The 23,547-nt window shown below is 36.5% G+C and overlaps 2 protein-coding genes across 2 annotated transcripts; both read left to right on the top strand.

The window, feature by feature from the left end:
• The first annotated feature begins 2,223 nt into the window (after positions 1 to 2,223).
• On the top strand, positions 2,224 to 9,366 carry LOC133853666 (uncharacterized). The gene is made up of 5 exons (XM_062289666.1): positions 2,224 to 2,431; positions 3,573 to 3,682; positions 6,098 to 6,723; positions 8,457 to 8,559; positions 9,091 to 9,366. Exons 1-5 carry the CDS (start codon positions 2,357 to 2,359, stop codon positions 9,131 to 9,133), a joined length of 957 nt encoding a protein of 318 aa, XP_062145650.1. The 5' UTR covers positions 2,224 to 2,356; the 3' UTR covers positions 9,134 to 9,366.
• A 1,627-nt stretch (positions 9,367 to 10,993) lies between these two features.
• On the top strand, positions 10,994 to 20,649 carry LOC133854663 (uncharacterized). The gene is made up of 2 exons (XM_062290912.1): positions 10,994 to 11,243; positions 19,892 to 20,649. The coding sequence occupies exons 1-2, from the start codon at positions 11,113 to 11,115 to the stop codon at positions 20,349 to 20,351; spliced, it is 591 nt and encodes a 196-aa protein (XP_062146896.1). The 5' UTR covers positions 10,994 to 11,112; the 3' UTR covers positions 20,352 to 20,649.
• Positions 20,650 to 23,547: the final 2,898 nt, after the last annotated feature.

Consider the following 23,547-nt stretch of genomic DNA (forward strand, 5'->3'; position numbering starts at 1 on the left):
ATTTTTAAATAAAATTATTAAAAATATAATATTTTAAAGTGATGTAACCAAAATGTTGATGCGGCATAAATGAAAGTTGGAAAAATGTACAGAAAATTAACTTACGGAATGACTGATTTCAAATTCTTGACAAAGTGAAGGAGTAAAAATTAATTTTTTAAAAGTGAGAGATTGATTTCAAATCACGCGTTGATTTAGAGATTTATTATACAATATTTACCGTCTATATATATATATTAACCCAAAATTTCACCATTACCAATTTCTAACAGAAGAAACCCAAACCACTGTCTCTCAGCGTCACCGTCTCATGGGTCACTTTTCCTCGACTGCGGCCAAAGTTGTAAACGAAGAAAACAAGGCCGAGGATCTGAATGTTGACCGGACTTGCAGGCCTTCTCACGATGTTCTGGTAGAAGTTCCACAAGTTCAAGTCAATAAGTACGATCAAGAAAAATCAAAGAAAAACAATTTGATGGAATGCAAGAAAGAAAGGTTGGCGAGAGAGAAGACGACTGAGAGACCCAAATATTGCATTGTCTAAGCACCACCGACTACAGAGAGAAAAGGCACTCAAGAAGCTAGACTATGATATTTGTTGGAACAAGTGGCTTGATTATATTATCTTGACATTAACAGTACAAGATATTTTAGAGTTTTTTATATTTATCTATACAGTAGAATTTTATTATAAATATATTATATAAAAATAGCCGTACTCTTGTGGACATAAACATATTGTCGAACTACATAAATCTGTGTCTTAATTTTTTGGGGTAATTACCTTTTTCCCCCATGAATTACCAAAAAATGCGCAATGACTCTATGAACTACCAACTCGACCGAAATAGAGCATTCAACTACCAAAGACAACCATTTTTCTCCCTTCCGTCAGTCAAAGGGGTTAAAATAAACGGTCAACGGGTCATGTGCCGTTTTATATAGGGGCATGTTGGAAGATGATGGTAGTTTATGGGGGAAAAAGAGGAAGATGGTGGTAGTTCATAGGGGGAAAAGAGGAAGAAAATGAGGGTAAAACGGCGTGTGACTGACGGAAGGGGGGAAAATGGTTATCTTTGGTAGTTGAATGCTCTATTTTGGTCGAGTTGGTAGTTCATGGGGCATCGCGCATTTTTTGGTAATTCATGGGGGAAAAGGTAATTACCCCTAATTTTTTTTAGTTCTATTTTTTCGATTCTATATTATTTATTATTATTGTGCCCGGCAACAACATTATTTTAGTCGGTTGATCGTCAACTTATGAAAGGCCGCAGGGGAGAAAAACTGATGAGCTAGCTCCTCAATGAAGGAACAAAGGAAAGGGAGACGAAAGAATGGTTCGAGAAAGAGGTTGGGAAGATATTCCGGCAGAGGAGAAGAGCTTCTTGGAATGAAATACCCGATACCAGCCGGTCCAAGTCGATCTCCTGAGTCCTGAGCATGATGATGGGGTGGGGACTACTGGAACAAAGAGTGGAGATATCAGCCTCAACTTTGAAAAGCGCCTTTGTAAACAGCCGCAATAGAAACCAACTTGGTTTTCACTCTTTCTTTCTTTTTAACTTACCAAACTGGGTTACCTGTTTAATTGACTCTATTTCGTGGAAAATGAGTTTAATTAATTGCATGAATTCTCATCTGCACAACAATGTTGATATGTCCAATATTTAATATTGTTGTGTAATTAGTCCTCAAGAGATAGTTCAATCGGTTGGAGACCACGCCTCATGAAGCGGATGTCAGTAGTTTTAATCTCCCTCCCCCTCTTGTGTGGACATGTCCAAAAAAAAAAAAAAATTGTTGTGTAATTATTATGTAAGAGTTGTGCAAACAATATATTTATAAATTTTGTCACTCATGATAGATTCTTCTTGTTCATGTTACTAGGGTTGATGATCGATCAATGTGTAACTCCTGATTTTTATTTGGAAAAATTTTACTTAATTTTTATGAATTTTCATCATTTTTGTAATATTTCTTAAAGTTCAAAAATTCTCAATTTTTTGTATCAAACTTTTAATTTTTTTTTGCAATCTCATCCCTCGTTAGGACATGGGATTAAATTAGACGGTCAAAGAGTAAAATGCCCTTCTACCCCTACAAGTTTTATAAAATTACAAAATTACCTTTAAATTACAATTTTATTTTATTTTATTTTTTTTATAAAAAATAAAAATAAAAATGAGAGCATCATCTAAGTCTGTTTTGTTTCATTTAAACGCATGTAATTAAAAAAGAAAAAGAAAAAAGTTTGTCGGTGTTTTAGTCCGGTCGAGAAAAAGAAGAGGGAAGGGTTTTGCAATTAACACAGAGACGCACTTTGAAGAAGTTCTCTACTTCTCTGTGAAGAAGAGAAATGGGAAAGGAAGGCGACTTGTGGGACGATTCCGCTCTCATCAACGCCTTCGACGACGCCATATCCAAGTACAAGGTCCCATCTCTCTCTCTCTCTCTCTCTCTCTCTCTCTCTCTCTCTCACACACACACACACACACACACACACACATATATATATATATTCGTATTTTTTTTTTTTTTTGTTAAACAGCTCAAGCATATTAGCCTTTGCGTAATCCATGGCGAAATTGGTTGCTCAAGATTAGAATTTTGCCAGTATTGTATCTGGGTTGTTCCAAAATGGGTGCTTGTTTCAGTTATAAGATAATTAAGCCAAGATTGGCTTCCCCAAAACAAAAAAGGAAAAAAAAAATTAAAGAATTTTAAGTGTTTTAGTGACTAGTGAAGATTCATAAGTATCATGTATTGGCAAAAAAAATTGCTTAGAAAGATTTATGTATTTAGGTACGATGATGGGTCGGTCTGTGTTAGACGCCAATGCGAATTAGATAGCTTGAAATGGCAGGCTGCAAAGCCTGCAATTGGTTGCCACATGGTGTAGCGAAGATGGAAATGATTGAAGAATTTACTGCAAAATTTGATACATTGATGATATGTTGTCATCCTGTGTCCTACTTGTGCGAGGGGGAGAAAAGCAGTTCCTTTAAGGAAGCATAAAATTAAGGATAAGTGGATGAAGAACTAATTTTGTAACTTGTTAGTTCGGTGGTGTGCATGAGGTTTCTTTGGACTTATGGGTGTCAAAACGATAACAATGATGCAGAAAATATTCTTGTGAATTTCGGACAGAGCAAATTACATTTAGTTCTAATTGGTTACCATCTTTCTTGTGTTTCAGAGAACGTAACACACTGAAGGTTACTTAGCAAGCGTGCACGCACACACACCCTGTGACTCTAATGGAGGAAAAAGAATGATTGATCAAACTCAAAACCAAAAAAAAAAAGAAGATACTCATTGATGACATTGAAAAATATTCAGAACAAAGAAGTGTGTAAATAGATTTTTTATTGGAGAACTTACTCTTTTCTTGGCTTTTTTTTTTTTTTTTTTTTTTTAATGTCAAATGGTAACTGATATTTGATATTTGATCATACACATACTTCTCCCTTCCCTTGGGGCCAATTATTTATAAAACAAATTCTAAAAAATTCTTGTACTTCTCAAAATTGATTGTATAACATTATAATATTTCCAATCACCTCCTTTTCCAGATAATGCACGGCAAAAAAAGTTGCAATACTTCGGTTGAGGGAGGAAAAGCTGTTGGTGGCACTGTGGAAAATGCCTCTGCTAATGTTAATGAAAGTCATGAGGCTAGAAGGTTAGTATATAAATGTGCCAGATCCAATTTCTTTTTTTTTTTGATAAGTAATGGCACAGATCCAATTTCTCATCTACTATATGATCTATTTTTTTTTTCTTTTTATTTATTTATTTATTTTTCTATTGAAGTTTTGGAAATGTTTATATTTAGAATGAAAAATAATAAAATTATCACTGCCGGCTGAAAATCTTGAAAACATTGACGGCATCCATGGCTACAACAAAAACTCGCAGACCCTTTCCACCAAGGCCCTGTCGACACCCCCCCCCCCCCCCCAACGACAATGCTGACAAGGACACAAAAGCGAGGGCTTGTTTGACCTACGATTATGTCACTGATGATGCCATCGATCTGCTTGGTGAGAGGAACTTCAATTCTGTTTTGATGCTAGGCAGCATGTTGATATTGCGCACGGTCGGTTCGTGCTTATTGCACAATAATGCTTTGCAGCATTGCATTAAGCTTGCCAATCTCTGGCTCGCCAACTTGGACCAGTCCACTGAGATTTTTTTACCTGGTTTGGCGTATGCCATGTGGATTTCAATTATATATCAGCAAAAAAACTGTCATGTCAATACTTTTATTGGGGTTTGGTCATTTTTGTCATTCGAGGTTACATTGCAACAAGCCTTCCAAATTAGAGGGCCAATTGGCAAAATTAAAATTTTGTGGGAACATTACATAACAGGTGAAAGTTTGAGGCAGTTATATGTAATTTACTTATATTTTTATCTACAACTCCATGATTTAATTTATAGATGTGGTGCCATTTGAAAGAGAAGTGAAATAAATATGTTGAGTGTATGATTTGTATAATAGTTGATATATGACCATGCTTTATGGCTCAAGAATTATGCATTTAAATAGAGTATTTCTTGAAGTCTTGCTTCCCTAAAAAAACAAGGTAGTTTTTAAAATCACTATTTGATCAAAATTCAATAGTGATTTGAAAAGCCACATCATTATCGGAGGGATACAAAAGTGACTTCTAGCATTACTCATTTAAATATTGTGTGTTTGCAAGATGCTTATGAATCTTTTCCTTTTCATTTGAAAATTCTTAGTAATAGGAATAATGTATACAAAGCATATAAAGCAACTTAACAAGTTCAACATAGAGATTATCATCTTTTTGAAAGGAGAATGTACACCACAGTACTTTGTCTCTATGCTTTTGTATAGATATTATGCATAATAACCTATTTTATTTTACTAATGCGGTGATAGAGGGTGAAGTCACGATTGAAGTTAAACATAGCAGCATGTGGGGAGGGTGGTATTCCAATGAGGTTTCTAGTTCCTATAAGGTTGGAGTATGGAAAAACATTAGGAGGGGGTGGGGGGTTTTCTCTAGATTTGTGAGATTTGAAGTGTGAGATGGGTCTAAGATCAGGTTTTGGCAAGATATACGGTGTGATGATTAGACCTTGAAGACATATCCCGGTGTTGCTCAATATAGCTCACTTTTAGGGGGTCTTGGTGGCAGACCACATGTTGTTTTCTAATGACACCATCCAATGGAATGTCATCTTCATTAAACCAGTGCATGGTAGGGAGGTGGAGATGGTGAGGATAGGATTTGTTGGACCCCTTCCAAAAGGTGGAAGTTCGTGATTAGATCTTTTTATCATGCGCTTAGCCCCTCGTGAGATTTTCTTTCACGTTGAAGAGCATTTGGAGAAATGAGGCCCCTCTGAGAGTGGCTTTCTTTGTTTGGATAGTAGCGTTATGTAAGATTTTGACTTTGGTTTACCTTAGGATGGGGCATGTCATAGTGATAGATGTGTTGCATGTGCAAGAAGACCAGGGAATTCAGTTTTCAATCTTTTTGGAATAGAGTGGGTCATGCCTCAAGTGTGGTGGAGTTGTTGGTTAGTTGGAGAGGCCAATTTGGTTGCCACCATTGTATTGATGTCTAGAAGAGGGTTCCTCTTACTTTGATGTGGTACATTTGGAAAGAACGCAATACTAAGAATTTTGAAGATTGTGAGAGAACTATTATGGAGCTAAAAGCTTTTGTGTTTAAAAACTTAATGGGTGGATGGTTTCTCTCAACAGCTCTCGTTTTCTAATTTTCACAAATTTCTAGATTTGTGTTCTTCCACTTCTCCCTAATTGGGTGTCCCTTTTGTATACTTCTTGTCACTATGTACTTGAATTGTGCCTCTTTGCGCACCTTCTAATAAGATTGAAGTACTAATAAAAAAAAAAATCCCATTGAAGACTCAAAATTAACCAACAATAGTTGCTAACGGGTCATGTGAGCATGCAGAAGCTCAAAACCAGATCCTTACATGACAGTCTTTTAGTTCTGCATTGCTAACAATAGTTGTTCTTCTATGGCTTATTATTTTTTCTTTTTCTTTTTCTAATGTAAGTATATTACCATCTCTTTTCTTTTGTAATAATTAGGGATGCTGAAGAGAAGAGCAATGTTTCATCAAGTACTGCAATAGACTTGGGAGAGACTAGTAATATTTCACATGTTAAAGAAAATCATTGTGTAAATTCATGTGCACCTGAGCCTTGTATAGATTCATCAAATAATCTACACAAGCAAAATATGGAAGATGCTGGTAAAGGCTATTCATATTCTCATGGTGCAGAGGGTTATAACAAGTTACTGAACCAATATTATGAGCTTGAGGAGAAGAGGCAAAAGATTTTGGAGCAGCTTCATCAATTTGGTGGTTGGAATTACCAATATTCTGGTGAAGGTTCTGGTTCTGGTGTAGAGTGGGGTACCTATTCTACTTACCAAGAACGCCCTATTCCTGCTAGCCAAGTTTCTCATCCAAATGTTGTCTCTTCATGTTGTGGATGTCAGTGTTTGGTGGCTCCATGCACTTCATGTCCTGGCTGTTCTTTGGGTGGGACATCTGTTTGCAAGACTTGTACTGATGATTCTGTGGCAATGATTCCTGGAAAGTCTTGCCCTCTTGAAGATGGTAACATTGTCAAAACAGCGATGGGAGCTGCAGAAAAGGCAATATCTTCCATGATGACAAAAATGTCTAGTGATCCTAATATAATTGAAGGTATGCTTGGTTTTTTCTAGAGGAAATGATTTGCATGAAAATCTTAGTTGCTGTTAGTTAATAAAAAATGGGTTATCAATGGTGCTCCTATGAAAAGAGCCAGAATGCAGGGTTAAAAACTCCTATTTGGAACTGCAACTACTAGTTTCTTTTGCCTGCCAAATTTGACCTTTTGAGATGACCTCTTTTTCTCATTGATGCGTTAGATGACCCCTGCAGCTAATTTTAACTCGGGATATATTTGGGTATTTAGTTTCTATTTCTTGTTTATTTGTGATAACGTGATTGCCTTTTCTTTTTATCTAATGTCTTTTTGGTTGATTTGCTTAATACTGCTTGTATCAATTGTTGAACCCAAATTTACTTCGCTTTGTTTCTTCTATTTGTTCATCTGTGCAATTGAAAAGTTCTTGACATATTATTGCTTTTCTGTTGTTATCCTTTGCTTAAAACAGATCGACACTCAGGGATAAAAGCCATACATTTTAATGGGAGGGGGCCAAATAATTTATTTTATTATTTTTTTTTTTCAAGTAAGGGTTTAAGTATATATATATATATATAAGGCCAAATTTTAAGTAAATTAAACATAACCCAATTTTTATATTTTTATTCTTCCCTTCAAATTAAAAATCAATAAGCAAAATTGACAAGAAATTTTTTGAAAAATAATTAAAAAAAAAAAAAAGAAGAAAGAAAACCGCTGTCCAAAGATTCAAAAAAAGAAAAAAAAAAATGTCTCAGTTTCTGTACTAAAATTGAGTAATTTTAGTTGGATGAATCGTGTGCTTCTCGGCGTTCTCGTAAGGCTTTACCTGAATGACATGGCTCTTAAATGTTAAGAGCTAACATTCTCTTGTTCCTTTTGTTAGAACATCCAACTCTAACTAATATAGTAGCCCACTAACTATTATACAAAACAAACTATATTCTACACAAAACACAGTCTGCTAAACGCAACACAAAACAAATGAAACGCATATCGTCTATACTTTTCTAATGCCATCTAGCTATATTGAAATGAATCCCCATTTTACGTTATCTTTGTCACATATCCTTAGGAAATCGAGTTTTGCCGAATGTGTGACTCTTCGAGTCCACACCTGTCTTCTTCTAATGCACTACTTTGCTAAACCCTTTCATTTACTTTGAACAAAACATATGCAACTTTGTAAAGCTCATTCCATTGTTACCCTTCTCAGACATGTCCGTTGCTTCCCGTGAAATATTAAAAGAAAAAGTTTTGACAATGAAGCTATCGTTCCAAATAAGATAAAGCCAGTTGAAGAGATGATAATAGGGAAGGGGTCAAAAAAAAATTCTTGCTAGGGGCAATAGGCAAAAAAACCTTCTTTTTTTTTACCTTAATTTTTTTTCTTCTTAAGAGTTGAGGGGGGGCCATGGCCCCTACTGCCCCCTCCCTCCCTTCGTCACTGTCGAGACTGACTGGACTCAAAATGAGTAGTTTAGTTTGATTGACTTGGCATGAGTTTACTTTTGATAATATAGCATATTGTCTGGATGTTCCCAACATCTCATTATTTTGTGTTATTGTTTACCTCTTGCACTTTTTGTTCCATGATAAGAAGTGAATCCTTGACTCCATTGTCCTTCCATATGCAATGCTTGCACCAACTTGTTTTAATGGTTTAGGTATCTCTTGCGATTTGACCATAAATAGGACGCTGATGTATTGGGCTTATCATATTTTTCGCATTTTTCATGGAATACAGAGAAAGAGAAAGCTGAAGGGGAAACAGCCCAGAGTACCGGCTCCGAAACGGATCTTACTGTTGTTTTAAACGCTTGGTATTCTGCAGGCTTCTACACTGGCAAGTAAGCACTTATCAAGTTCCCCTTCTTTAGAACGATGAAACTCAAATTTATTGTTTTCTTTGATGTGATTACTTCATGTTCGGGTTTGTGCTGCACTTCTTCTTTCATTTACCTCTTCTTATGGATAATTGATAGCAATGCTGACTATTATCTCACCTGGCCTAATTAGTTCTTCACCTTACCCTTCATGTACCTCTTAGGGTTTTGTAAAGGAGTCATAATTGACTCTTAAACCCTAATATATTTATAGTATATGACTTTGATGCCATGATATGTTCCAATTAAATCCAGTTTGGCATGAGCACATGTTTTTATATGTTGATTAGAGTGACGTCATTGACCGACCTATGCGGGCCATTTGTGACTCTTGATCTTTCAACTCCTTTTAATCATGGAAACCTGTACTCCTGCTTCTTCTCTAAATGGTTCTGATATTAATAATGTTTTTAAGCAGTCCTCATGAACTGAATATGTCAATTCATTATGTTCTGTTACAACTATTTCAAATGCATCAAACTGGCATTGTTACAGGTATCTTACAGAGCAATCTATTGCAAAGAAACGACATAGCTAGGGCTTTCTCCAGCAACATCGAGCAGAAGCTGAGTGGTGTTAACAATATTGTCAATTTTACAACAGATTGGTTATGTAATAGTTAATTAAAGAATCTGTTTGATTCCAATTTCCAAGTGGTCTGAATTGCATCATCTAAGTGCATATGATTGCTTGAGCTTATGCTGAGCAGGATCTTTATGCAGGCATAGACCCCTTGCTCTTTGACATTTAGTCTGACTCAAATTTCAAGAATTGGGGACTCAATCACGAGTAATGCTACAAGGAAGGCTAGAGTTCTCCCAAAATTGATGTAGCTCTTAAAAGCACAATTGAATCAAAATTCAATGGTGATCTATTACATATCTTAAGGGTGATTTTAAAAGCCACATAAGTTCTGGGAGGACTCAAAGAGGAGGACTTTAGTTTTCCATATAGCATTTCTCATCGATCACTACCTAGTATACTTTTCCCGCTTGTATTTTAACGGCCATAATGCGTTATTTTTTTTTAGTTAATTTCATATTTGTAATAAAATCTACCAAAAAATGAAGTCCAATTGTTGCGACAGTTTCTTGAAATGATCGAGTTTACAGGGTCATGCTAAATGATTGAGTTTATAGGGTCATGGTTCCAAAGGAATTGCTGGATTTAAGAACAGATAGTTAGAGCATTCACATTCGATTCTTTAAAATTTGAAGAAAATTTTAAAGAAAATCTTCACTTTTTCTATTTTAAAAAATCACTTTTGGAAATCACTCTCCATCTTATTCTTTATTTATTTTTCTCTACTCTGTGTCTCCATTAAAATATTCATACCCATTTTAATGTCATGGAATTGGGAATTATATTGCTAATTTGGAGAGAATCACTTTTTTTTTTTTTTTTTGGAGAGAAAAATTAATAAAATAAAAGATAAATTATCTACAGTGATCATATATGAAGGAAAACGGGAGGATTTTCTTTAATATGAAGGATGGGCAAAAAATTAAAGTGTGGTTCTTCCTAATTTGAAGAAAAAAGTTGTTTAAACGATAAGATAGAAATGATCTAAGGAAAATGCTCTTATTTTCAAAAATTTATGATTAACACATCATTTGGAAATCAATCATTATTTATTTAAAATATGAATTTATATGTTGATTTTAAGCATTTAACCAATATAATAAATAGACGAAGGATTGAGAAAATAGATATAACTCCGTTGCAAGCTATACATAGCTTTAGTCCATTTAGTCAAAGGGGTAACTTGACTATTACTACCTTGCATTTTTTTTTAAATATATTCTATATTTAATTTTTAAATAATTTTTTTATATTTTTTTTAATTATAAATAGTACGTGTCATATTATAATTGATGTTAATACATATTAGCGGAGTAATTAATCAATTTTTAACACCTAAGGGACTATTCTTCAAAACCAAAAGTGAATTTATACCATTAAACAAATTTCCACACAAAGTATCTTAAGGATCTTCTGCAATAAAATTCCCTATCTGAATTTGACTCAGCATATTTTCCAACTTCCCTAAGCTCATCTTCCAATTTTTATTTTTTATTTTTTTTTAAAAAAAAAAAAGAAAAAGAAAACTCATCTTAAAATATAATGATACAACTATTGGGCCTGTCATAACCAAAACTCAACAACGCATATCCTCTGAGAAAAGAACAAAAAAATTGGACCCCCAGAAGCCCGGCCCAACTAGACAGACGGTCAAAATGACAAACAGTTCAGATGAAGTACAAACAAAAAGCAACGGTGACGATGAACCCTGAGATTGGTGTTGGTAGCTAGAGACACCAAAAAACGTCAGCGAGATCGAAATTTGTTGCGGCTCCCACCGGAATCCAAATGGATATATATATATATATATATATATATATAACTTGGGCGAAACGAAAAGAGTGAAGAACTAGTGAACATTTTCAGAAGAGAGTTACAAACTTACACGAACGCAAACAAAGACTCACAGCGAGCGAGCGAGAGAGAGAGAGAGAAATGGTGCTGTGGGAGATCACGTTGGGGACTGCGTATTTCTTGGGGCTGAAGCGCACGTACAGGCTCGCTTTGAGGATTCAACGCAAGGTCGTTAGCCCCAAGCATCCCAAGATCCGCCAGTTTCTTCACAGGTATATTTTCATGTCTGTGTTCTGTTTGGGTGGGTTTTGATCGTTCTTTGGGTAGTTGGGTGTTGATACTATGTCTGTTGTCATCGAAGTTTCTGGTGCGCTTTGTAAGAGTTTGTACTTGGGTTGTTAAACCATGTAATCGTGAATAAAACTCTATGTTTGGGATCGTAGATATCATCAAATTTGTCCTTTATCCAGCATAATCTTGTGTAGAAGTGAACGTTTGCAAGTAGTTTCCTATTGTAAAATTAATATAACACTCTAGTTGGGTTGTTCTGTCTTACCATAATCATGGTTAAGGCTTTGTATTTATAGATGAAGTTGTTACATGAGATAACTAAAGATTACAAAATATAAATTCAAATTACATATGAGATAGATATGTCTAAACAGCAGTCTATCTTTATCATGATTTGTTGTAGACTTGAGTTTATCTTCCGTTGAAGATATGAAAGCAAAGATAGTATTTGAATCTAGGATAACATTGGGAGAGTTATAAGGGGGATAACTCTATAACACGCCCCCTCAAGCTCAATGGTAGAGGATCGACGTTGAGCTTGTTACATAGAAATGAAAACTGAGAGGAAGAGAGAGGCTTGATGAAGACATCTGCAATTTGATCTTTGCTTGAAATGAAACGGATATCAAGAGTTTTGCATTGGACCATATCACGAGCAAAATGAAAAATCAATCTCCACATGCTTAGTTCGAGCTTGATAAACAGAGTTAGACGAGAGATACGTTGCCCCAATGTTGTCACATCAAAGAATGGGAGGCCTTGAGGGTTGCAGCCCGAGCTCAGTGATGGCAGAGTTGATCCAAATTATTTAAGCAGCAACATTTGCATGAGACTTGTATTCAACTTTAGTACTAGAGTCTGCAACTGTGGCCTGCTTACGACAACTCCAAGAAATTAAGTTACCCCCCAAAAAAATATAGTAGCCACCAGTAGACTTGCGATCATCCCTGCTGTCGGCCCAGTCAGCATCAGAGAATGCTTGAAGGCTGAAGGCTATGGATTGTCAAATGTGTAAGCCGTAATGCACAGTGTGTTTGATATAGTGTAGCAGATGTTTAACACCCTGCCAATGAGGGAGGCGTGACTGATGCATGAATTGGGATAGCTTATTCACCAAGAAGGACAAGTCAGGTCATGTGATGCATAAATATTGCAAAGCACCCACTGTGCTTTGAAACAGAGTAAGATCATCAAATACTTCGCCTTCATATGCTGAGAGTTGAGTGGAGGATGCCATAGGAGAACTCACTGGCTTAGCATCAGTCATGATTGTCCGTTTCAAGATATCAAGAATATAATGATGTTGGGAAAGGAAACAACCCGTAGAGCTTTTGAGCATTCAATACCCAAGAAAAAATTAAGAGGACCAAGGTCTTTCACAGCAAAGTCGGTATCCAAGTCTGCCAGTAATTTTGGTATCTCAGATGGCTGTGCACATGTGATTAAGATATCATCAACATATATCAGAATGTACATAGTAAAGGCAGTAGACTTGTAAATAAACAACAATGCATCAGACAAAGAAGTAAGAACTACGAAAACCAAGAGCAAGCAGCTTAGTACTCAGTCTTGAGAACCAAGCTTTGGGAGCTTGTTTTAAGCCATAAAAGGCTTTTAGGAGCCTGCAAATATGGTTGGGAAACTTAGGATGTGAATAACAAGGCGGTTGGGTCATGAAGACATCCTCAGACAAATTTCCATTAAGAAATGCATTATGAATATCAATCTTATGCACATGTCATCCATCAGAAATTGCAATTGACAAAACCAGACGTATCGTCGTAGGTTTGATGTCAGGGCTGAAGGTTTCTCCATGATCTATCCCGGGCTATCAATGGAAGCCCTTGGCAACTAACCGAGCCTTGTTTCTTTCGTTTGACCAATCTGCTTTTCATTTGTATCCTTTATGAGAGAGACTATAGCCAAGGAAAATACACTCCAAGGAACGAGGTTGGAGTTTATTTGCATTATAAGGAAGGAGATTTGGCCAACAACCATACTTGAATACATGTAAAAAGGAATAATCAGTTTGAGTTTGAAAAAGCACTTCAAAAGGAGATTTGTTATGAAGAAGTGGGGGGTAGGCATGCGATTAATCAGGTAACATGAAGTTTGAAATGCATCAGCCCAAAAAGAGGATGAGAGATGTGCATGAGAGAGAAGAATGTCCTGTTTCGACAATATGTTGATGCTTGCGTCCAATAGCTCCATTTTGTTGATGAGTATGGGGGCATGATATACGATGAGTTATACCTTGTTCACTCAAATATTTGTTTAAAGAGCAACACTCCCCACCCCAATCAGATTGCACATATTTAATATTGGCTCAAAATAACGTTCAACATAGACTCGGAATTTTTATAAATTGAAAGAACATTGCTTTTACAAGAGATGAGGTAAACCCATGTGTAACGGCTAAAGGCATCTAAAAAGTAAACATAATACCGAAACCCATCCCTAGAATACATTGGAGCAAACCCCCACACATCAATGTAGATCAACTGAAGGGGAGACATGATCTTTGTGGAAGAGGAGGGAAATGGCAATTGAGTGCTTTTGTACCCCAAACAAACTGAGCATGGAGAGAACCGGTTATTGCTGGACACAGGAAGCTGAAAGGAGGAAAGAACCTGACAAACGACCTTCAAGGTAGGATGTCCAAGCCGAGAATGCCATTTTGACACTGACACACGCTCACCCACAACAGTAGAGGGAGTGAGCTTTTTATTGGAAGAGAAAACAAATGGATATAATCTGTGATTACTCGGGCCTTGATGAAGAAGCTTCCTCGTAGAAGCTTTCCAATGGCTTCTTATTCTACAGTAAGTTCCAACTCTTCTTTGTCTTCCAACAACAGCACTCATCTCGCCATCCCTTCCTCTTTTCCAACTCTTCTTTGTCTTCAAACAACACCACTCTTGAAGGATCGCACTGCGGGAAGCTTCTTCATCAAGGCCCGAGTAATCACGGATTATATCCATTTGTTTTCTCTTCCAATAAAAAAGCACACTCCCTTTGCTCTTGTGGGTGAGCGTGTGTTAGTGTCAAAATGGCATTCTCGGCTTGGAAATCCTGCCTTGAAGATCATTCGTTAGGTTCTTTCCTCCTTTCTGCTTTCTGTGTCCAGCAATAATCGACTCTCTCCATGCTCTTCTTGTTTGGGGTCCAAAAGCACTCAATTGCCGTTTCCTTCCTCTCCCACAAAGATCACATCTCCCCTTCAGTTAATCTACATTGACGTGTGGAGGCCTGCTCCAATGTATTCTAGGGATGGGTTTCGGTTTTATGTTGCCTTTTTAGATGCCTTTAGCCGTTACACATGGGTTTACCCATCTCTTGTAAAAGCAATGTTCTTTCAATTTATAAAAAATTCCAAGTCTATGTTGAATGTTATTTTGAGACCAATATTAAATCTGTGCAATCTGATTGGGGTGGGGAGTATTGCTCTTTAAACAAATATTTGAATGAACAAGGCAGAACTCATCATATATCATGCGCCCATACTCATCAACAAAATGAAGCTATTGAACGCAAGCATCAACATATTGTCAAAACAGGACTTGCTCTCCTCTCTCATGCACATCTCTCATCCTCTTTTTGGGCTGATGCATTTCAAACTTCATGTTACCTAATTAATCGCATGTCTACCCCACTTCTTCATAATAAATCTCCTTTTGAAGTGCTTTTTCAAACCCAGCCTGATTATTCCTTTTTACGTGTATTCGGGTGTGCTTGTTGCCCAAATCTTTGTCCTTATAATGCAAATAAACTCCAACCTCGTTCCTTGGAGTGTATTTTCTTCGGCTATCGTCCCTTCCATAAAGGATACAAATGCTTCCATGTGTCGTCCTCATGGGTCTACATTTCAAGAGACACGTCATCTTCAATGAATCCAAATTTTCATTTGCCCTCACGTCTCTCTCTCCCCCACTCCCTAATTCGGTTGAAATAGTCTTCTACCGTGTTCCATCACTCTTTTTTCATGTGATTACTTGTGGGCCTCATCCTGGAGCTTCCACGTCGGCACCTTCATTACCACTTGTAAGTCCCTCAGCTTCAAACTCTCTTGACCACACATGTGCCCACCAAGCAGATACCTTCTCTTCTCAGTCAAACATACCTTCAACCCACCCATTACCTTTGACCAACTCCATTCCTCCTGAAGCACCTATATCGCACCATCCCGTGACCACAAGATCCAAAAATCACATCTCCATGCCAAAACACTTCACCGATGGCACTGTAAAATATCCACTTCCCCATGCTCTCCTTGCAGCCGTAAACTTAGAAATCACTGAACCCACTTGCTACTCAATTGCTATCAAAGACGAAAACTGGCACCAAGCCATGAATCGTGAGTTCGATGCACTTCTTAACAATCAGACTTGGTGTTTGGTTTCTCCCAATTCAGCTCAGAATCTCATCGGCTGCAAATGGGTGTTTTGGCTAAAACGAAAAGCAGATGGGTCAATTGAAAGATACAAGTCTTGTTTAGTTGCCAAGGGCTTCCATCGACAGCCTGGGTGAGATTATGGAGAAACCTTCAGCCTTGTTATCAAACCTCCAATGGTTCGTCTAGTTTTGTCAATTGCAATTTTTGTTGGATGGTCTGTACATCAGATTGATATTCATAATGCATTTCTTAATGGAAATATGTCTGAGGATGTTTTCATGACTTAAGTGTGACGTCCCACATCGCCTGGGAATGAGGATGTGTTTATATGTATAAATGCACCATATATGACACAACGCGTTTTAAAGTCGTGATGGTTATGAACCTATCAGAACTCTGCAGTTAAGCGTACTTCTGCGAGAGCAATACCAGGATGGGTGACCTCCTGGGAAGTCTGGTTCGGGGGAGTCAAAAGCGGACAATATTGTGTCATTGGGGGTGGGTCGTTACATAAGCGCCTAGTTATTCACATCCTCAGTTTCCTAACCATATTTGCAAGGTCCAAAAAGCCTTGTATGGCTTAAAACAAGCTCTTGGAGCTTGGTTCTCAAGACTGAGTACTAAACTGCTTGCTCTTGCTTTTCATGGTTCTTTGTCTGATGCATCGTTGTTTATTTACAAGTCTACTACCTTTACTATGTACATTCTTATATATGTTGATGATATCTTAATCACATGTTCACAGCCATTTGAGATTCCAAAATTACTAGCAAACTGGGATACCGACTTTTCTTTGAAGGACCTTGGTCCTCTTAATTTTTTCTTAGGTGTCATATCTTCAATAGAAGATAAACTCAAGTCTACAACAAATCATGATAAAGATAGAATTGGTTAATCACAGTTGTTTACATATATATATATCTTATTTGTAATTAACCAGATCTATCTATCTTATCTGTAATTAACGAGATCTATCTTTATCATGATTTGTTGTAGACTTGAGTTTATCTTCAGTTGAAGATATGACAGCAGAGATAGTATTTGAATCTAGGATAAGATTGGAAGAGTTATCAGGAGATAACTCTCTAACACCTATACATAATCTTGTGTGGAAGTGAACGTTTGCAAGTAGCTTCTCCTTGTTCCCTGTGTTAGGTTTTGTGGTTGTGGTAAGAGTACTGCTTATTCCAAAAGCTTAAACTTGAACCGATAAGAATTGTGAATTTAATTAATGTGGCCCTTTCTATTCGCAGTTTACTTATCAAAAAAAGAATTGTGAATTTAATTATTTAATTAATACTTTAATACTTTATGTTCCAACTTTCACTCAACAAATGGGGTCTAACATGTGGAATATTTAATTGAGACAGAGGTTAAATTGTAGAATTGGGTTTGAACTCAATTGATATTATATAAATTACACTTATCTTAAAAGCTTAAACTGATAAGAAATGATCAATTTAATCATTTAATTAATGCTTTAACATTAAAGATGTCTTCCACCATGTATATTTATCTTTTATCATCACCATTATTACATTTCTAAATGCATTCAAGTAATACTGTCAGTACCACAAAAACTTGATGTCATTTGGATAATTAGTGATAAAGGGCACAAATTTCTCTCTGTAGAAAGCCCCAGGTCTCCATACATGACTTAGTACAGCTACACCTATCACGATAATTCCACCCTTTAAGACTGGAAAAACACATGCAATAAAGTTAGTCGCTCAGAATTGTGAATAAATCTCCAATTCAACAATGACAACTCATTTCACAAAGGTGTCACCTGATGAAGGATCAATGTCAGACTGGTTGATCCACTTGCACATCCAAAATTGAGAATTAGAAATATCTAGAACCAGAACAGATAGTATATGATTGCTTATAGAGAATCGTAGTTAGGTTTATCTATGTCCCAAGATGGGCAGTGATCTTAAGCTATGTCTGTAATTTGCTGATGTCAAACCATTCAATGGAGGATTAAGGACATTTTAATTGGTCTCATACAAAATCTTTGTTTAATAAATCCAATCAGTATGCCAGCCGCTCATACACTTTTTAACTTGAGGTCAGACTCAAATTTGGGAATCTATTTTGGGAAAACCCTTTTACACCAACCACTACTGCAAGATGTCAAGGTATAGGACACTTATAATAAAAGTCCATCTTTTTAATTCATCTATCTATGCAAATTACCTAGTGTGCTCTTCTAGAGCTACAAATTTTGGAAAATCACAATCACTCATCCTTGTTTAAAGCTGTCTTTGCATTAGTGACTTGACTTACCAATTCTGTTGCTTTTTGGATCTCTAATGAAGGCAGCAAGGATATGGTCTTATTTTAAGTTATTGGTTTTATTTGATTTTAGGAGCAAGGATATTTTTGTGATTTTTATGTTTCTGAAATGTCCTGTAGTTTTTGTACATTGGGTTATATTATGGGTTTCTTATCTTGTTGAGTTTTTTAATTCTAGGTTCCTAGTTGTTACCTAGCTTGGGCTTATTAGTCAAAGCTCATACAGCCCGCATCTTTTAGGTTTCGGTTCAGTGTTCTACTTGGGGTAAAAGCAAGAGAGCTCTTACTGTGATGTAATGTTGCTGAGGGTTTTTGGGCTTTTGCTAGGGTGTTTTGGGTTTTATGTTGTGGTTGGGTCTTTGTGGGTGTTTTTTTTTCTTGTGTCTCTTGTTTTTTTCCTTTTCTGTTTTTCCATCCTTTTGCATACTTCTTGTATGCTCAGAGGAGAGCCTATGTTTTTTTTATAAAATTTCTCTGATTACCTATCCAAAAAAAAAAAAAATCAAGGGAGGACAACTTTACAAGAATTTTGCAGTAGTTATGCTCTTGAGGTTTGTGACTTGATCCTTTTTTGAGGTGTGATGTTGAGGAAACATTAGGGATGATGCTTATGAAAACTAAGTGCAATAACTAGGTTGAGGAGTGCTACACATACTCCTAAGTGCTCACTCCCTGACGTGGCAATAAAAATCACCACTGGATGCTACATGTACTTTCATTTGTTATTTTATTTCATGATAATTTTCACTGCCACGTGAGGAAATGACTATTTGGAAATATGTGTAGCATTTCTCTAACTAAGTTATCTTCTTCTTCTTCTTATCCCCTTTCAAAGCTTAAGTTCCCTAAAATGGAAACCCTAAATCACCTATTCATCGACAAACCCCCCCATTTTCCTTGAAAGTCCAAATTACTATTCTCGAGTTATTGTCACAGCTCTGGAGTTGCAGCCTGAAACTTGACTTTCCCTCTTTTTTTCCCTTTCCAAACTTTACAGTTTCCTTTATCCTCTTAGACGCCCTGAACCCCCAAAATGTTACCAAATCTACTGCACCATAAGACTGTAATCCTAGCCCTTCAACAGTATTAAAACTATCCCCACAAAAATCTTGCAAGTTGCAACCTAACCTGCCATTAAAATTATATTTCCCAGCCATTTCAAAGTGATCAAAATTCAATATTTTCTAAGTGGACTTGAGCTGTAGCCGCTAGATTACCTTTCCCATGCTTTATACCTTCAAAAGCCACAATCCTTCCTTTAAACCTTGCTACCAATTAGCCCTAGACTCACCCTGTTGCTGCTGTCTTACATCAAACTCATATGCCTTACTATTCATTGATCTTCTCCTAAGATGAGTTTTCTTTGTTGTTGAATATTTATTTTTGGCATTAAGTAAAGAATTTACTTTCTGGGGTTGCTCAGAAGACAGGTCCTTGAGTTTAAATGTACCTTACTTTCATCAATCTCTTTCACGCTATGAGTTATATTAGAAAGCTATCTCCATTATTATTGCCTTCATTAGGGAGATTTATTTTTTCATTGTCTTCTGGAAAAGTATTTAAGTACTTTTTTTTGGAATCACGAGCATGATGGTGGAATGCTGATAAAATTATGATGTCATCTATATTAATTCCACTGCACAAAAATTGTCAGGGTGAGCAATTTTTTTTAGATATCCAGGGAGTCACTAACCTAAAACTCTCTCCGAAATTCTTAAAAGATGATGGCCGTTAGTCAATTCATACTGGCCTAAGTGTTTAAGTATTCTCCTACAGATGGATTTGTTACTAGTTTTGAACTACTGCTATTGCCATTATTTTATTTTTTGAAATGTAAGTATTTGTTTCACTGGTAATGACAATCAGGACCTTTTGTTTTGTACTTACCAAAACAAGAAGCAGGACTTTTAAAATTGTTTTCTTTCCTTCCTTTCGCAGACGTACACATGCTGTATTTGATGTAGCACTCAAGGTTCACCGGAACATTCAAGAGAGGGACATAGAAGTTGGTCGGAATCTTGGTAACTGGATTCTGCGGTGGCTTGACCAAATGAAACCATCAGCTCAGATTGGTGGTTCCTCTCCTGGAAAACCCCCCAGTAGTGCTAGCTCAGGGTTGAGCATGACAAAGCAGATAAGCAACTCCTCCAACCTGAAACCTCCTTGGGAAACCCAAATATCCAGAAATCAGGATTCTTCTAGGCATCTGTTTACCTCGCCGAGAACTATTTGGCCTAAGCCTTTTCCAACCATTTCGATGATGATGCGGCCACCAAAGCCTGCTGGGACTATGACCCAGTATAGGCACTTCTCTGGCCCTGAAATGTTGAAATCAAATTCTACAAGAGCTTGGTCGGAGGGAGGTCTCCGGAAGGACATAATGCAGTGGATGCTATAAAACTAACAATGAAAACCTTTTTGGTTTTTCTCATGAGAAGGAAGACTTTTGAAATTCAACTATGGAAGAGGTGGTTTCTGAGTTGGTGATTGAAAGGACACAATGTAATGAGAAACTGACGGCTAGGACATTTTTTTTTGGTTCATTGCCTCATGAAGATTTTGATTTTCTTTTTTCCTTTTTGTTTTCCTGGATTTTGTATATTCTTTTGAGCCTCTTCATCTAAGAACTTGCAGCTGCTCGAGATCAGAGATGACTTGTTATTCATAATAAGAGAAGCCTTTTTTTTTTTCTTTAATTTTCTGATGAATTTTGTTTCCTAATTAGTTATCATTGTTGGCAGCTACCTGCACTAAACCAGCCCGACCATGGAACAACCAGAACCAGTTGGTAGTGATTTTACTCCTCAGGATTTAGGTTAATTTTTTCATAACAGATCATTTTAATTTTACTTTCATTATTTTATGCCTAGGGAAAAATGTTCTAGTGGTCTCTAAGGTATGGACTGTGAAAATTGATTTGATAATTGGCTTGTTAATTGAGTGTTCAACAACTTGAGGGGTAAATCATAAGTTTCAAATACAATACGAAAGAAAGTATATATATATGTGTACGTGCTACGAGTGTAGGATAGATGTTCGGTGAAATGTGTGTGAGTTCTTCAGCCGTGTGTCCTGTGGGTGATTGCTTTTTGAGTACTTTCAACTTTCAAGTGTGTGGTGTGTACTTAGTACATGTGGTGTTAAAATTTCTGATTACATCCCAATGATGAGTAATTCTAGCCTATAGTCCATCCCCATCTGATGTGGCTTGGTCCATGACCACGTCAGGTCATTTAAAAAAAATTAAAACTTGCATTTAGAACAAAACAGCAGCATTTTCTCTTTAGGCCGACGTCCCTCCAACATTTGGCCTGACGGTGGTTGTGGCGGCCGGAGGCCACCGACCACCGCCAGTCCCTACGAATTTTAGAGGGTCGGCTATATGAGCATTCAACACCACATCAATATGAAAGGACGTTCGAGGGACTCCCATGTGCCATGTAAAATTACTCTACAATTATAGAATAACAATTTTGTTCAACTTTATTTTTTAATCTTATTCGCTAAATATATGCTCAATCTTTAACCTTATTTATTTATTTATTTATTTTTAGGGGGTTTGGGGGGATATAGATAACTATTGGCTATCTATGTAGACCGTAATGAAAACAAATTAGAGAAAAGATTAAAAAAAAAAACACTCATTACACACTTACCCTCTCACATGAGGTGGGGCACATGTGGTGTGGGTCTCATTCCATGTGAGAAGGTAGGTGTATAAGAGAAGCGTAAGGAGTATTTTTGTAAGACTCCCCAACAAATTAACCTCGTAGGTCTATTGATTAGAAAAATCAGCACCAAAGGAGCACTAATTTCCCATTTCTTTGAAGTTCATCATTAGCGTTATAATAGTAGGAATCTTAGGACTTAACAGATAAATTAAAAAATGCACACCATGATAACATATCGTGAGAGTAACGCCAATGAAAAATGATACACATGCTATAACGAGTTAGAAAAAAACACTAGTTACATTTGCACTGTCACCTCAAAAATGTTAGAGAATATATTCTCCATATATTAGGGATTAGATTTCAAAGATTTATTGTAATTATTTGATGATACTCAAATCAATCAAATCACATTGATTGATTACCATTGATTGATTTGTTTGTAATCAGATTTGATGGTAATCAAATCAATCAAATCACATAGATTGATTACCGTACTTATCTACCCAAACTCTCCTATAAATAGGAGTCTAATGTATTGAGAAAAGATCAAGCAATAAGAGTATATGTAGCCTTAGGGCTCTATCATGTGCATGTAAGTCATAGATCGAACCACATAAAATCTCTTCTTTCCAATTTATTATTTTCGCTGTTATCTTTATTTTCCTATGTGTTTATTTTTTCTTTCAAAAAAGACTAATCAATTTGAAACTTTCTTATAATTTCTTATAAAGTTCATTTTCACCTAATAACTAAACAATGTGAGACTTAACACTCATAACTATCTCTTATAAACCACTTATTCTATATAAATTGTTTATCTCTTTCCGATATAGTACTGGAGTCCTAGTCATACATATCAACACCAAACCACTTTAACTGGTGGTCCCGATTTTTTACATCCGTGTCACGAATCTTTAGGCTCGCTTCTTCGGAAGCATTGCCTCCGCGTACTTTCATTCTTAGTTTAATTTTCAGTTGCCCATGCTTTGTGTTGTTTGTTAGATTCTCCACTTCCTTTTCTTTTTGAATTTGAAGTGGTAAGGATCCTCCCCTGTAATCCTTTTTCCTCAATCAATTAGTGAGAAAAAAAAAAAAAACTAGTGCAGATTCTTCTGAAAGGAAATTGGGTTTTGTTTTATTAATATTGTTGATAATGGTTGCCGACAAGAACGAATGTGACTGGTCACACGGAAAGTGGTATTAATTTCAAAGGAAGGAAAAGCAGAGGGTGGAAGAATTGGCCATTGACTTCAATCTGAGTGTTCACAATTATCCGACAACTTGGTAGGCCTACAACTAATTCATTTATTCCGGTCCATATTAGTGTAGACTTGTTGCATTCTCTCAAGGATAGTCAATTCTTGAATATGATTTTTTTTGTTAAAAAAAAAAAACGAAAAACATATCCTTTACGAAGCCCGATTCCTTGTCGACTACGAAGAGATTCACCCGAATAAGCCCATTCATGATCGGAGCCCATTAACGGCTCTTGATTACGAATGGTAAATCTCGATCGCTAATCGAGGCCACGCCTCGTTGGTCAAGACTCGGTTAATATGGTCGAATGTCGATCGGTATACGGACTTATTCGTTGTCTAATATGTAAGGAGCTTTGACAATGATTTGATATCACTTTCACCAAAAAAAAAAAAGAGGATATTTGTGCTCTTAGGATACAAACATGTCACGTACCTACGTGTTATCAATTTACCATGAGTTCCTTAAATGGGAAAATGTCACCTAACAGGTAAACATCATCTAATCTAGGTATGGGGGATGGCAGGAAACGGGCAGCATGGCCACATTGAATGTTCAACTAATATGTGTACGCAAAGGAGATAAAGGTAAGGAATCTCTTTTCGAATCCTCTTAACTTTCTTCAATTTTTTTAACCCTTTTCTCATACATATTTGACTTAAG

Source organism: Alnus glutinosa, chromosome 13 (assembly GCF_958979055.1).
Source record: "Alnus glutinosa chromosome 13, dhAlnGlut1.1, whole genome shotgun sequence".
In the NCBI taxonomy this organism is placed as follows: Eukaryota; Viridiplantae; Streptophyta; class Magnoliopsida; order Fagales; family Betulaceae; genus Alnus; species Alnus glutinosa.